At 39.8% G+C, this 16397-nt stretch overlaps 1 protein-coding gene across 1 annotated transcript in view; it reads right to left on the reverse strand.

Moving 5' to 3' along the window:
• The window catches only part of TP53BP2 (tumor protein p53 binding protein 2), a 48873-nt gene that overhangs the window by 2145 nt on the left and 30331 nt on the right, over positions 1–16397 (reverse strand). The window contains exons 6-17 of the mRNA XM_074897280.1: positions 15977–16151; positions 14362–14543; positions 13803–13967; positions 13159–13396; positions 11546–11674; positions 11032–11168; positions 9758–10244; positions 8614–9395; positions 6579–6716; positions 5847–5980; positions 4639–4805; positions 1348–1547 (exon numbers count right to left, since the gene is read on the reverse strand). Coding sequence (XP_074753381.1) covers positions 1348–1547; positions 4639–4805; positions 5847–5980; positions 6579–6716; positions 8614–9395; positions 9758–10244; positions 11032–11168; positions 11546–11674; positions 13159–13396; positions 13803–13967; positions 14362–14543; positions 15977–16151 — 2934 coding nt within the window. The remainder of the gene's footprint in view (positions 1–1347; positions 1548–4638; positions 4806–5846; positions 5981–6578; positions 6717–8613; positions 9396–9757; positions 10245–11031; positions 11169–11545; positions 11675–13158; positions 13397–13802; positions 13968–14361; positions 14544–15976; positions 16152–16397) is intronic.

The raw sequence follows: 16397 nt of genomic DNA on the forward strand, positions 1-16397 counted from the left end.
ATTGGGCTTGGGACGTTTTCCCCAAAGGTTCTGTTTGGGCTGTGTTATGCTTAGAAGGATGAGTTGTGATCCCCTGTTTAAGCTGTATTGCCTTGTGCTTTTTATTGCAGAAACACAAATGCTCCTTCTGTTCTCACATGCCTGTGCTCACGCTGGGTGTGCAAGCTTATGAAGTAGCAGCACATGCACAATTCACCCTGGGGCAGGAAAAAACGCTGCCATTTCTCACCTTTCTGACCTTACTGGGCAAGGCTGATGGCTGCTCTCAATTTAAACATGTTTGTTTGGAGAGGAAAAAAACTGAGTAGAAGTACTATGTTAGGGAGAATTTTACAGTACATTGTGGGTAGGCCTGATCTGAAAGGGATACAGAAATGAAAACTGATTTTGCATTAGATACAGTCACTCTACAAAATCTAACTGGTTTAAGAGTAAGGATTATCTGTATGAGGAAGGAGGTTCGGCCTCTTTCAAGCATCATACATCAATCAGCTAAAATTCACAGCTGTTAATCTTTAGCACTGGCAGAACCTCTTATCTCCAGCAGCAGGGCAGCTGGATATGTAGAAAAAACTTAATGGAATTTTTATACATGTGTCCATCTGCTACAGTTTTCTAGCAACTCAGCCAGGAGGAGAAATATGGGCCCATAATTGTAAGTATTTATTATTTTTACACAGTTGTTTTGAATAAAAGAGGTAGTACAGAAGGTGATGAGGAAAGGAGAGGCCATTCAAGACCTTTGACATATGGTTGAATATTACTTAAAGAGCACAGGAGAAAAAGATCTGCCTATATTTGGCAATGCAATCTTTTTCAACACTAGGAAAAAAAACAACAGAATTTTTCAGTGTTTGTCTTAAAACTCTCTGTGAAACTATCTTGGATCACAAGGTGCACTGTGTACACCCAGACAGAAAAGGACTCGTGACTCATAAGTCATACAAGCTTCAGTTCTTAGGGCCCTTTGTGCCAGTACATCACTTTCTAAAAGATGCAAACAGAACTGGGTTTCCCATGCTAAACAAAAGCTTTTGCACATGTCATGTTTACAGAAAAAGTGGGGCTTTTTTCTCTAAGATAGTGAGACAAGGTTAGTATTAGAACCTGCTATGTATAGAAGGGTGGTGATACATGTTCTTGGTTTTATGCCCACATTAATATGATCTGTGTTAGGTACCTAAACAGGGTGTTAACCCACTCTGCCAAGGTATTCAACTCCCCAAATGAATAAACTGAGAACATCAACTCCTTCCTCTTGACTTATGAAAGATGCATGAGAATAATGCTGCGTATACTCTACATAGTGGGGTGGGGGTTTTGATTCTGGAAACATCAAGGACTCACCCCTAGCAGGTTGCGGGGAACATAGCCTTCCTTGTCATTCAGCCGTGCCCACCACCACTCAATTTCATCTTCATCTTCCCGGCGCAGGATTGTCATGCAGTCTCCCTCTTTCATGGAGAGCTCATCATCATTCTGAGCCTCATAATCCCAAAGTCCATAAATCACTCCTTTGTTCATTATCCCCATTTTCTCCTGGACTCCTGTAACATTAAGAACACCGAGCAGCTCAATAAAAAAAGTTTACAAAAAAGAAAAAAATACAACAGTTGGAAAGATTGTTGTACTCTTACTGCAGAGCAGTCCAGGAAAAGAAAACAAACAACCCCACAACCTCAATTCCTATCGCACTTAGCACTTTGTTGTCATCAGCCTACTGAAAGTCAGTCCTGGAAAAGGTGGCATTGTGAAGTTAGCCCTTGCACATGACAGATTCCTTCCTTACAGTGTTCAAAAAACACAAGGTAAGTACAGAGAGGAGCACTGATTGATACAAGGTTATATTTTTGTGCTAGCGTTCACACTTCCTACACCTAAGTGTTGAGCAAGAAATACCCGTTTGTACTGTTAGTTCATCAGTAATCTCCATCTGTCAAAGGGAGACAGCAATATCTGCTTATGTTGACCACCACTATCATTTTGATGCTTTAGGTATCATTTGCCACCTGTGTCACTTTATTCCAGAACTTTAAAACAAGTTGCATCTCACACCTATAATACCCAAAAGATTTGTCAGCTACCCACCAGCTGCTTTGGTTAACTCTAGCATTTTTATCTCAACAGTTCTTAATTTCTGCCACTATTTTAGTTATTTTTAAACACTGACATAAGAAACGCAATTCTGTTAAATCACTTCTGGACCAAGGTGTTTTGGAGTATGTGCATATGCCTTGCAGATGCTATTTAGAACTTGCTCATCTTACAGCTGTAGCCAAAGATGAAATACTATTCTTCTTGTACACATACCTCATCTTCTAAGCAGCAAACCGGAAAAAGTATCAACTGTTACACAAACTTTCTCTTAGGTAATTATTCCATTTTAAAATACTGAATCCTACTGCTGGTTTTGTTTGGTTTTGGTATTGCCAGGAGCAAAGAGTACACTGCACATCATATCACAAAACTTGTCATCTCCCTTTCCATCTCTTACCTATTACAACCTATTGTATGAGATTCTTACCCACATCTACTAAAGGAAACATCTGCTCAAATCTTTACTCTGCATACCGGCTCATCATGTAAAATTAAGTTACTTCCACTGCATGCTTAGTTCTGCTCTGAGAAACTCTTCCCTTGCTTTGCATTTGGTATAACTAAAGGTATGGCAAAAGCTGTGCTCTGCATCCATGTGGAAGGTTAAGACTGAACACTGAGGCAGACAGAAGATTCACACAATGGACCTGGTCTTCTACAAAAGTATTAACAGTCACACCAGGGTAGCAGAGCAAACATGCTCTTAGAGACAGCACAGGCATTAAATCTTAGAAAGTGAAAAATTACATAATTCAGCGGCATCAGACTTGTCATTTATTCAGTGCTAAAATACTGGTGGTTTTATTTAAACCTGCCTGTACTTGTTGATGATATTCAGTATTGTGCATCATTTACAACAAAAGGAGAGTGGGTGATTCAGTGAATCACAAAGTTTCTCACCTTACAGATGAGTTTAGAGGGCCATGTTTTAATGCAGTATCCGTTCTGGAAACAGATACACATCCCCAAACTCCTTTCACAGCAATAAACAGATAAAGCCATTGAATTAATTTCTTACTATAACTATAGGCAATCAGAAACAGACTTACAATAGGATTAATTCCTAATGGAACAATATGGAAAATATGATAGCTGAACAGCCAGTGTATCAAGAGATACCTTAGTTTCAATGGTTTCAATTTAGAAAAGCTGGCAATAAGACAAAACCTTACTTTTCAATGGGTTCTGAAAGGACTGTATCTCATAACACACACAAAAAAATCCCAAACCCAACAAAAAAAAAAAGAAGAGTATAAAGTGAGACCACGAGACGGTGAGTCTAAAAAACCCAATGTGTTTCTTCATGGTATATATAATAAAGCCATGGAGCTCCTTCTCACAGGATCTTGTGGGCTGTTTGGGGAATTTATCTCATTCAGGTAAAGAAATCTCTCAAGACTTATTCAACACAAAGATACCATCTCTCAACTCATATCCGAGGTAAAACCAGTAAGAAATATCAGACAAGTATTTTTAATCTAGTCCTACAGTCTTCCTTGGGCATTTGCTGTTGATGACCACCCACTGGAGTCTGGATATAAAACTAAATGAAGTTTTGCTTAGCCCACAGATTTTGATGCTCGTTAAATAAGCTCCCTCCCTTCATAAGGAAAATGATATATTTGGCACCAATAGATAGAGTTTTCAAGCTTAGTGAGGATAGCTGGACAGACTGTTTTGAAATATGCTGGCTGAGCAGCTTATAAAAACTCAGATCTCACACGTTCCACAAAACCAGAAGGCTGTGTTACAGCTTTTTATGCTGTATTACATTGCTACTACTCTAACCTCTTACAGATAGATGACACTCCAGCTGGTAGGTACCTAGAGGACAAGCACTACATACAAAACGTACAGAAAAGTAATTTAAAACCTCATTACATACAAAACATACAGTAAAGTGATTTAAAACCTCATTGACTAACACTCATCACACCCTAGAGGGAATTTATCCTCTCAGTTAAAAGATAGTTCCCCTGTAGTCTTACCATTTGAATAAAATCTAAATTTAATATGGGATTTCTTTTCAAATGCAAGAGAAGAAAAAGGCCAGAAAGATAAAGTCAAGTTCAGTGCTTACTAACCTTAATTAAGGCAGAAACTTGACAAAACCTTTCTTGGTTCTAAAGTGCACATTAGGAAATATTCATTTAAAGACAACAGGTAGCAGATATGAACTCCCTACTGAGATATTCATACCACTTTTTATGTAAAAAAAAGTACTTATGTGTTAAGATTCACTTAAGCATCACCTCACACTAACATATTTGACAACGTATGCTTTTAACTCTTGTCAAAGTTTTTAAACGCAGGGCAATGTTTCGTTACTCAGGTCTTCTCTACCGGTTCAATATTAGAAGGTTAGTCTTGATGGATCTCATTTTGTGATAAGAAGCTGGCTAAAACCTCTCTCTTTCTAAGAGAAACTTGAAGCATGGGCACACCACCTCAGTGTGCAACTTAACAGTCCTCGTGAAAAACATACCAAGAGGTGCCAGGTGAGTCCCTAGCACGCTCCATAACTCAATTGCCATCACCTACCATATAAGAACTGGGAGCACTGCGTGTAGCCTTCTTCCATTTCCTCACACTTGTCTGCAGCTGTCTGCATGTCACTGTAGGTCATCGCAAATACAGCTGCACCTGACTCCACCAGGAACTTGCACACCTGCACATTATTGCAAGATGCTGCACAGTGTAATGGGGTCCTGCAAGTCAAAAAGGAAAAGATGACACATAACTTTTAATGTCTATAGCAGGGCTTACAGACTCTCAGGAGCAAACCTCTTCTGTGTGTGACCTCCAGCAATCAGTACTGCATCACTGATGGCTTCCCACTGAAGCACTTAACCCAGGACTGTCAAGAGCAATTGCTTTTCCACAGATAATGGGAGTTACCAAGAGCTGCTTGAGCCCTAAAGCTTGGTTTCCATACGGATCTCTAGTTATGCTATCTTTTTCCAATCCATTAACATTTTAAGAACATTCAATAAGGCAATAAAAAAATATATCAATATTAAAAAAACACTTGAAATCTTCCTGACATCATGCCTCTTACAACCTATAGATAATTACTTCCAAAGACCTGACTTGGTGACAAGCGCACGTAATTGGGATAACTACTGAAGCTGAAGGAAAACAAGCATCTTTATTTGGTCTTGGGTCTTAGAAACTTCTGTTACAGTCAGAAATAATAGTGAAAATTGCTGCTCCCCTCCGCTAGCCTTTTGTAAATAAGCTCACTGGCTACCTTAAAAAGGATCTGTAACCCATCATCTGTTACAAGCCTAGCTTGTAGGTTGTGGTTTTCTGCTTTGTTTTGGTTTTAAGTTGTTGGAGCATGGGACATAGAACTGAGGAGAGCTTGCAGGGCTAGATACTGCCCAGAGCATGTGTAAGCTACAGGCTCTCTCACAGAGAGGACATCAGGAATTTCAGCAAATGGCTCATTACACATAAACTATCTTCAATATCTCAAAGAAAGAGCAGTTTCCTGACAACTGTATCCATCCTACTAGGCCTCAGGCACACACTTTTTTCATATAGGGAATATTAATATCATTTGCATATTTCCTCCTCTGCACTTTCTCATATGATGTGCCACAGAGAACTGCTGTTGCTTTACCGTGGAGAAGTTGTTGCCAGCTCTATAGGAGCAAACTGAGGGACCGTCTGAGGGACCTGTAGCAGCCCCCAGACTGCAGCAGTCTTGTGGGGAGCCTCTGTAAGGTACTAAAAGAAAGCCTTACCATCCATCACTATCTGCAGCATTCACATTCACTCCAAACTGCACCAGGAACTTCACAATTTCTGTGTGCCCAGCACACACAGCGTTGTGCAGTGCAGTAATCCCTTCATCGTTCGGCATGCTAGGATCTTCAACCTGTTCAGCAAGAAAAGGAGCCATTCACATTTGGTGAAACTCTCTAAAAAACATCTCTTCACATATAAAAATGAGTTGTCTTATTCTGAAACATGACTCAAAAATCATACATCTATGAAGGACATGAGCAACAGGCAGAAAATACAGCAGCAGCCAATCTTGCAAGAAGATTCACATATAAGCTTGCAGTCTCCTTTTAATAGTAAGGACATAAAGCAGTTCACAGAATTAGTACCTTGATAACTTAGTAAAAGCATTTACAAGTTTATGATGTTTGACTATTTAACTGTAAGCAAAACTCATGTGGATTTTGCTTATCAAATTATCTGATAACATACCAGACAGGGGATGAAACACTACATGAGAAACGAGGGAAAGTTGTCCTGCAAATTTATAGTCTTGATGCTAAATACCTAGTGTGGATTCAACACTTTTAAAATCAGCCTCCAAGTGGCCATGTCCAGTTAGGACTTTGCATGTCCTCAAGGGCAGATCTAGGTTTTGCACTACTATTTTAGCTTCCCCAGTGCAGAAAAGCTGCGACTTCCCAGTCTGAAGCAGGACTGCTATTCCTTCTTGTACAAGTTGGCATTTGTACCTCGTAAATTATTCTCTGCACGAGATCAAACTCCCCCTCCAAAGATGAATCCAGAAGCAATGCGAGGGGATTGAATTTCACTCTCATTCCATGCCCAATTCTCTCAGAGCCAGTTTTACGCAAGTTTGTCCTTTTCCCCTGTGAAAAGGTAACACAAATTACAGGCACTTTTTTTTCCTGGGAAGAACAAGAATACAGAATTGCTTATTTGTAAATGACATCAGAAATTACCAATTAAGACAGTGTTTAATATGAAATTTAAATTATTTTCTACAAATTCTCCAACACATTACAAATATAGTAATTTAAGCATGTTATGAAAAATCTCTGCCTTTATCTCTAGACAAGATCACTATTCAACTGAAATACAGAAGTTACCTTGATCAGACAAACCAATGAAATAATAAAACTCCCAAATCCCTGAAGATTAGGAAAAAAAGTTGTTTGTTTTTTTTTATTCAGACCATTTCAGCATTAGCTATTAAAGCTGTTACACAACCATGTGGTACACTCCATGAAGTACACTACTTTTTAAACACCAATGTCAAGCGCCTAACATTTTCCTAAGTTTAGCAGACGTTACCAGGAAAATAAACAATTATGGCAAATGGTTTTGGAAAGAATATAGAACCAAGTGTAGAAATGCTTTAGATGCTCCCAGTGATACTGGAAACCAAGTATTTCTATAGCTGAGTCTGTACTCTCTCCTTTAGAGAATGCACACATTAGCTCAGCACTCTCCCCAGCTGGCTGTGCAGCAGCAATAAACACTATTCATAAGGATATGTAAATTTCTGACAGATGTCCAAGCAAAGATGAATAGAAATGACTCATGTTTCGCAAGAGCAAACATGTGAAATTAAGATATACAAGAAGAGATTCCCAGAAAATACTCTCTTGCCTGTTAATTTATACATAATATCAAAAGTAGAGGCTTTTTAAAGAAAGAGCCTGTCAGCACAATCCAAGTATTTAAATATGAAATCAAGAAGTTGGGCCGGTTTCTTCTCATCATCACAGAATTATTACAAAACCAACCAGAAACAAGTTCTTACAATTTAGGAAATTCTACCACTCAAGTTTCCTTGCAAAAGGGAGCAAGGACAACGTCTTTAAAGCATGAAAACATGCAATGACTATTCCATACAGAAATTACAAGGTTAAAGAGCATATTTAAAGCTTTTAACTCCTCTGTGCTAAGGTGATGGAGGAAAAATCCACTTTCATGTATCAAATTATTAAAATTCTATTAATGATAGGTTTTAAAAGAAACTCTTTGAGAAACTGAAAGCAGTAAGCATTTCTGTTCTTCAACAGTGAGATAACACCATACCACACACACAGATACAAACTTCTAAAACAAACAAGATGGTAAAATGCTGCCTACCCTTAGCCCAAAGAGACTCCATTTTGATGCAACTTGAGAACTGACTGATGTTAAATCACATTCCAAAGAAAAATTCAGAAAACATTTCAGTAGAAGAAATGCAAGTAGTCGATGTCTACAAATGAGTTTTTAAAGCAGAAACTAAAGAAGTCTATTTCTCCATATTTTTCAAGCAAGGCACGTTCAGAATAAACAAATGCAGTCCAGGATTAAGATAATCAATTTCCATCTCCTACCAGCAACAGAGTGAAATGCTTCTGAAATCTGTATCTGTGCCTCAAAAAAAACCCCAAACAACCTTCAATTTCTAGTTAAGAAGAAAGTATAGTTTGGATGTAGTATGCAGATTTCTGTAAGAAGTGTTCCTTACAGCCCAGAAGAGTTTTACTATTTGTATATCAATTTCCATTTGAAACTTAGCATCATGTCATAAATTCTAGAGACAGAGACTTTTCATTACTGGCATTCACACTGGAGATAAGAGCATCACACAAATAGAACAGGTACCCACAGAGAGACTTCTAGACAATTTGTGTGACTGTTCACCCACATCTTATTAAGCTCTACAAAACAACGCACAGGATTTATGGCAGACCTTGAGAGAATTCACTGACAGGGTACCCAAGTTGTAGGCTAACTAATACTTACAGGAGGCAAGGAAAATTGTCCAGTAACTTCAGGAGGCCTCATATTGAATGAGTCCTCTCCCAAACTCTCTGGTTCCCCTGATGGATAGGGAGGTGGTGGGTATGGAGGATATTCTTCCAAGTATACCTCCAGTGGCAGTGAAGCTTCTAGGCTTGCTTCTTCCGTTTTTGGCTGTGTGAGTTCACCACTATCTGATACTCCTTCAGGTACAGTGTCCAAAGCCACGGAGGGAAGAACAGCTTCACTCTGATCTGCTGGTGTGTCTTCTGCTTCCTCAGCAATGGCTGGTTCTGGCATAGAAGCAGCTGTTTCTTTTTCCAATTCTGCACTTAGATAAGGATTTGGGATTTCTGCTGGACTTTCAGGACTGGAAGCTGATGCCGTCTGTTTCGATGGATGTGATGGAGCTGAGATAGTCTCCATTGCAGCCAGAGTGGTCCTCTGATACAACAGCTTCTGAATATTGGGGCCATTAGGTCCTTCTGGCTCAGTAATGGAGCTACGTTTCTTCAGTGGTCTGGGTGCATTGGACAGCTTTTTCCGTAGTGCTTCCAGATCAGCATCACTCTGGTTGCGGTACGGGTTGGATAAGAAAGGCAGCAATTTGGTTGGGCTAAGGGGACGGGGTATTCGTTCTGTTTCATGATTCTCATGAGTGGAGGCTGTTGTTTCCATCTCAGGCTCCGGACTACCTGGCTTGCCTTGGAGGTTTGAGTAGATGTTCTCTGTCTGTGGCGGCTGATTCTGTACACCAGCTCCTGCCATCACAGGTTTGCCATACACTGTAAAGCAGTTCAGGGAGGGATGGAGAAACAACAAGTGTGAGTATTTGATCAACAAACCTAATAAGAATATGCAAACTGATTCATCTCCATAGGGCAAAGATGCAGAATAATATGCTCAACTGAACACAATTAATCTTGGTAACCATGTCTTCCATTAGTTACACTGCAAACCCAAGACAGATACTCTGCACTTTTTGTTAACACAGATATACAGCATGTAAGATCCAGCTAAGATTCTTACGGCTGCACTAACCTGCTTAATTCCCCTGAAGGACAGCTTCATACCCACACAGCAGGTGGAAGGTACACCTATATGAGATTTATCAAGACAGAAAAGAGGTGGAGCACCACATGCTTACTGCTTGGGAAGTGCGGTCCTCTGGTCTGCGCCCTCGTCAAAGCACTCTGCACTGCCTGCTGGAAGTTCTTCCCAGGAGTCTGCTGTTGCGTGTACATACTATAAATTGAACTTGTAGCCACAGTTTGAGGCTTTCGAAATGGTGGGAGTGAGGTCTCTTTGGACGGCTGAGGGGTAAAAGGTCTCACAGCTGCTGCTGGGGGACTCTCCTGCTTGGAGGAGGGAAGAATTTGGTCCTGGCTAGAGGAAGAACCTGCAGGAAGTACAGAAATTCTTTGCTGTATCTGCTGAGGATGGGAAGGCTGCTGTGCCACTGTTTTTTGCTTATTCCCCATAGTTGCAATAGCCAAGGGCAACTTCTGCAGGTTTCCATCCAGCTTAGCATCAGAAGGTTGCAGATGACTGGCTTGACCAAAGTAAGGCAAGTTTATCTGTTTTGGTTTAGTGGGGACAGGTGGTGGTACCTTTGTTGCATTTTTATTGGCTGTCTGAAAGACAAAAAGAAAAAAGTTAATTAAGATTAAACAGCAAAACTTATTTTAGGACTTCTGCTGTGATGGAGTAAAGATCCTCAAAGAACAACACACACTATCTAGCATTTCTACTGCTGCTGCAATACTGTTTACAACATCATTGGAAACATGAAGAGACTTCCTGAAACATGTTACCATCACAGTTGTTTATACTTTGAACCTCTGCTCTTTAATACTTTCTGTAGCAGCTACTGTTTAAAACATCAAGCAATATCAGGCACAGTAGTTTCTCTAGAGATAGCAGAGGCATCTGTAGGCAAGAAGCTTGTTTTCCAAGTGAGCACTTGCCATCCCCAGTTCTTCCATGTTACTTCACCCTACCTGATCAAATTGTGCCCTTGTACCAAGATTTAGGTGGGAAGTCTTGCTGCAAACAAACATCTGAAGGACAACTGCTGCATTAAACAGTGAAACAAGCGTATAAATGATTTTAAAAACCCCATGCCTCTGTGCATATAATCTTAGAGGGGAAAAAAAGAAAAAAAAAGAATATGCATACACACTAGTACAGGTAACCCAGCCATTTTTACATGTTCAGTCAAAACCTAGATTTTCACCACAGTGACTGTAAGGAATGATTTTAATTTACCAACTGCCATCAAAAGCCTAAGAGACTCCTTTCCTTAGAAGCAGTCTTTTAAAAGAGGACCTAGGTACTTTTCAAAGAGCTTCCTGACATATTTAAAAAGCTGTGTAGTAATCCCTGTCAGATGGAATGCAGTAGTTCGAGTTTCCTGCATACCTGTGCTTCTCGAAGAAGATCTTCACTGCTCTGGTTCTTTCTCAGTGTGCCCAGCCCAGCAGACTGGTCCACAGAATCAAACATTGAGAACGGACGCACTTTTTTCTCTTTGTCTCGTAAAAAAGTTTCTCCTTCAGCTGTTGTTAGAGAGAGGAAAACTTTTAAAAAGTGACAAACAATTGTAGGAATAGTCTTGTTCTGTGCAATAAGGACAGTGTATGCAAGGGATGCTTTTTGGATCCATCCTACCCCTGCACTAAGGACCCAAGAGCCTGCCAAATGCTGCATCTTACAAACTGAACAGGAGCATGTATGAAGGCATTAGTATATATTTCATCACCTGAAACCAGGTTGTAGGGTTTTTTTTTTTAAATCCCTGCAACACCATACTGAAGCTTATATGGCAATAATGCTTTTTTTTTTTTTTGTGCTTTCAAATGAATTCCACATATTTACTGAAGCATTCAGAAGAGAGAGGTATCATTAGATTCTAGCCAAGCACTTAAGAACATACCTTGTCCTTCACTAGTCACAATTCCTTTTCCTGAAGTCAAGGATGATCCTTGACTAAGATGACTGTCTGCATTTGAACTACTCCAGTCAGTGGCAGATGGGGAAGGTTTTGCACTGGGGACCACAGAACCTAGAAGAGAACGAATGGAACAGATTAAGCTAAAATAATGTTTCTATTGACTTATTTATTACAGGTAGATTTTTTTTGGTAAGAGTCAAGTCTAGACAGTGTACAAGCATCATATACAGGTTAACTGCTATAAACACTATCACTTTAGATTTTTGCTCATTTGTTTTTAAAAGAGAATGCAAAACCAAGTTCAGAAACAACTATCAAAGAAGAGCAAAACTATTTGTCTTCGCACGTTTGCTCTTACGGCATTCAGAAAAGAAACTTCTCTAGACTGCCTCCTTTCCGGTTAGTAAGAAAATTTCCTTGGGTATTTATAGTAAGTTAAAGGTGACAGGATGGTAAGATAGGATGAAAAAGATAAATTGTGCAAAGAAAAACATGATGCTTTAAAGAATAAATAAATCCTGCCAATGATGTCCAAAACAGTTGAAAAATCATCTGCATGTTCAATTTGCATACAGGCACTGCATTAAAGTTGATCTTTACATGCACTGGAGCAGACAAGCAATCTGCTTCAAAAATAACTAAGAAACCACACATTTGTATAGCAAAAAATCAATTTTTGTGTGGACTAGACCTAAAATTCCATTCCAGCAGTTTTAGGATCTGCAAATCAGATAAAATGAAACCATTCCTCATTCTCCAGTACAGCAAAAGACACTTGGGACTTTTTGTGTGTCATGGCTACTTTAATAATATCTGCCAGAAATGGAAATAAAAAATAAACAGAACTATTTTACAAGTTCAGGCTCCATTTTTTTCCCTTTGGGAAGATCAGAGTTTGTGTTATCTCCCAGCTGAAAAGCAAGTCTTCTCCTCCCAAGATAGCACAGAAGAGATAGTTGCAACTCTCCAGTTCCTCCAGACTTCTACTCTCACAAAGCTGAACTGTACTTTATATGAGAAAGTCACAGAAATCTCCATTTGTTAACTCATAGCAGAATAGTCCAAGCCTTGTGTCAGGTGTTTGGACCTATAGCTCTCCATATTCCCACACCTTCAATATGTCAGCAAGTTTATTGTTATTTCCGTGGTACAATCAACTGCCTCCTTTATATTTCTTGTAAAGTTCGTTAATCCTTTACATGTGTCATTTCCAAAATGCATGATCAGAAAACTTGGCTTTGCTAGTTTTTAAGTCCAGGCACCTGGTTGTTACCATGTATGTCCCAAAACTGCCTCTAGAAACTCAAACACTGTTGTATAGTTTTTAGGAGTATTTAAAAAAAAAAAATTGCTAGTTTACAGAAAAATCCTCCTACTTTCTACACTATATAACAACTCAGACTGCTCACTAAAAGGATTACTTAATAACACATTGAATCATATAGCTTCAGTGCTTATAAAATATATCCACTAGGGCAGGAAAACTGCAAGTAGTAAGACTTGACACCTCAAAAAATACTTTGCTTAAAAAAAGATAGAGCTGGTAGATAAAACAAGACATTTCTGTAGAAGAAATATTAATCGTAAGCTATTACCTGCAGGAGCTTTAGCTTGTGTACTGCTCCCAGCCCTCATGTTGGGCAGAGTTTGTGTTTTCAGTGGACCATCAGGTACCTGCAAAGTTTGTGTCCCATCTGAAAATGCTGGTTTCACCAAAAGTTCAGGTCTGGAAGCAATACGTGGCATAGTAGAGGACTGGATATAAGGACCTACTGCTGCCACTCGACTTGGAGCCGAAGCCACTGGCTGTGGTAAATTCCCATCTGAAGAAACCTTGGGGGGGGAAGATTTGAAGAATGTTATGCTGCAGTATCCATCCATCAGAGTTTGAAATAAGTCAAAAAGGATAAAACAAGTAGAAAACTATAGTATTAAAAATGCTTTTTAAAAAAAGCTTTAAGGGTTATAAACATGAGGTAGTAACAGTCCCCCAAAAAACCCCACCCACCACCTAAAAAAATAATCCGCAACAGCATAAAACCAGTTCTTGTCCATAAAGAGTAAGTAGGTTAACACCAATGTACCATGAAAAGTACTTTAATAATACAAGACTTCTGTCATGTATGGATAAAAACAAGTCTAACATCTGAACAGTCTTTCCCACAAGCAAATCTTTACTTCAGACTGTATAGGCCACAAATGAAATAAACTTTTTTGTAATTAAACATCCCACACTTACTGGTACATTCTCTTTCTGTTGCAGAGCTGCCTTTTTCTTCCACAGGCGCTCTCGCAGCTCATTAACACGCTTATCCATGACTGCCACCTCCGAGTTGCGCTTGTTCAAACACTCCCTCTGTTGCTGCAGCTTGGCATTCTGCTCCTGGTTCAGTTTGTTCCTCAACTGAATAAATTCACAAAGCGGGGGGGGGGGGGGGGGAGGAGGGGAAAACAACAAAAATCAAAACAAATTAACTTTCAGGATGGGGGACAGGAAACAGTTACAAAGAGAAAACCTTCTAAAAAGTCAAGTCATGCTGACAAACTCAGATTATTTTCTCTGGAGAAAACATTGGTTAGTCTCCAAATTTTGCAGAAAGGAAACATATATACACTGCATGCTCCTTTCCCTGTTTACCTTGACCCCAGTACAACAAACCCTCCCATCCTCAGCATGCAGGCAGCCACACAGCTCTGTCAGGAACCGGAGCAATGGGCTTTCTTCCTGACAAGGTAAGAAGCAACCCAACCAACTTTTATCCCTTAGAGTTCTGGGTCATGAGGTGGCTTTTCATTACCTGCAGCTCCTTGTACAGGCGGTCAAGCTCAGCTACAGCTGACTGGTTGTCATGGTAACCATCAATTCGTCCATTCTTCAGCATCTCCAGTTGCCTGGTGAGTTCCTCTACCTTTGACACCGCCAGCACCAGCTCGCGCTGCTTTTGCTGGAACAGGCTGTTCATCTGTTCAATCTCCTCCACTGGAAAGGACGAGAGAGCACAATAGCTGCCCTGAGAAACAGCCGAGCGTGGGCTGCTTCCAAGGCAGTGGTTAAGGGGACAGAGAGCGCCCTGCCAGCCTCCGGAGCAGTGCTGCACAGAGGCTGCAGCCGGCTGCCGCACACTCACCGTCCCTGTCAAACCAATGCTTCCTCAAAGCATTCGTAAAAGCAAATGCACTAGCAAGATTATGTAAATTCGGTCTACTTAGAGCACTGATGGGAAGGAAAAAAGAATGGTTTTTTTTACTTCCTGAAGTATGGAAACAAACAAAACCACACTACCAGGCTGAACTTCATCTGTAGAAGCCTAAATTCACTTAATGCTGAATTCCACAGGAAGACACCCGCTCAACCACAAGGCATATTTATGATGTTTAAAACTCCAGATTTAGGTCGTAGGAAGTCAATGAAAAAACACTCAAGCTGTTATATTAAACAAAGACTGAGAGGGCTTTTTAGAGGCTATCAGGAACGGCTGTCATCAGCTGCTCCCAATGCCAAACACTGTTACATTATAGAACAAAGTTTAAGGAATCAGTAAGAATTCAAACAAGTAGCAAGACCAGACCTGCTGAGGCTGATACAGGGAAACAGATACACATGTTCCAAGATCCTGTATTACTCTACTATCCTTCTACTCTTTTAAACTGATGTTTATTTTGTGCAACAGAACCCAGACAGAAAATGCATTCTCCCCATCAAAAAACACTTTTGCTTTATCTGTAAAGCACCATGCTTCCTAATAAAACAACACATATTTTTACCTTAATAAACCAATACATGTTCATTTGAGTCCAGCTGGAAATGACAAGTACAATATATAGAGGGAAGATGAAAAGGTATGCAGAAGAATGTGTGTTGATATGAAATCTGAAATTAATATTTAATGTTGCATCAACATGTTGAACTGCAAGCACCCAACTAGTACTGTAACAAGCCAGACACTAGTCAGATTTCAGTAATCAAAAAGAAAATACTCAGCCACTTTGGCCATTAAGTTACCTCTTGCATAAGCAGCAACATGGATATCAGATCAAGCTTTGTTATAGACCAAGAAAACAACATTCTGAATGTGTGGGGTATTAACATCAAGGGTGGAAAAAAGTTACTGTGGTACACAAAGGTATTCAAGTAAAGAAAAAAACCTACACTGCAATTAAAGAGCAGATATGCTGGGCTCAAAACACAGGGTGACCTTAAGGAATATTTTAAAACACAGTAAAAATAGTATTTTCTTCTAGGTCATTAAGATGTTTTCTTAGTAAATACACAACATGAAATTGTCAAGATTAACATTTCCTGGAACACTGTAAATACCTCATCTGAATCACTGAAATCACCAGAAATTTTGGAGTTCCAAGAACCACACTTCATGAGAAATCACAGGCTACTTTCCCCAAGCAGCAACTCACCCAGTTTCCCATTGCTGAGTCTTTTTTGCTCCACATGGCCTTTCAGTGCTCTCACTTTCTTAAGTTTGGCTTCCTGATTCTCAGCAATTTCCTTTAATCGCTTCAGTTTTTCCTGTTCAGCAGCTTGCTGTTGCTGTCGCTGATCTTGTTGTTTCAGGAATTTCAGACGTTGTTCCTGCAGTCAAGACAAGGATATTTTTTTTTTTAAATGAACTTACGGTAAGGTACTGACAGAAACAAACCACCTCAAAACTTAACCATCACCACAGCAGCTCAGGTCAGCTTTAGCCCAGTACCCCGACTTCCCAGAGTGTCAAGGAAAGTCTGAAAAAACAGAGCAAACACGTATCAATTCTTTTCCAATACAATCCTCCAGGTACAACCACTCTGTAGTACAAGAGCCTACTGAAACAGAAGTGGT

Source organism: Athene noctua, chromosome 1 (assembly GCF_965140245.1).
Source record: "Athene noctua chromosome 1, bAthNoc1.hap1.1, whole genome shotgun sequence".
NCBI lineage: Eukaryota > Metazoa > Chordata > Aves > Strigiformes > Strigidae > Athene > Athene noctua.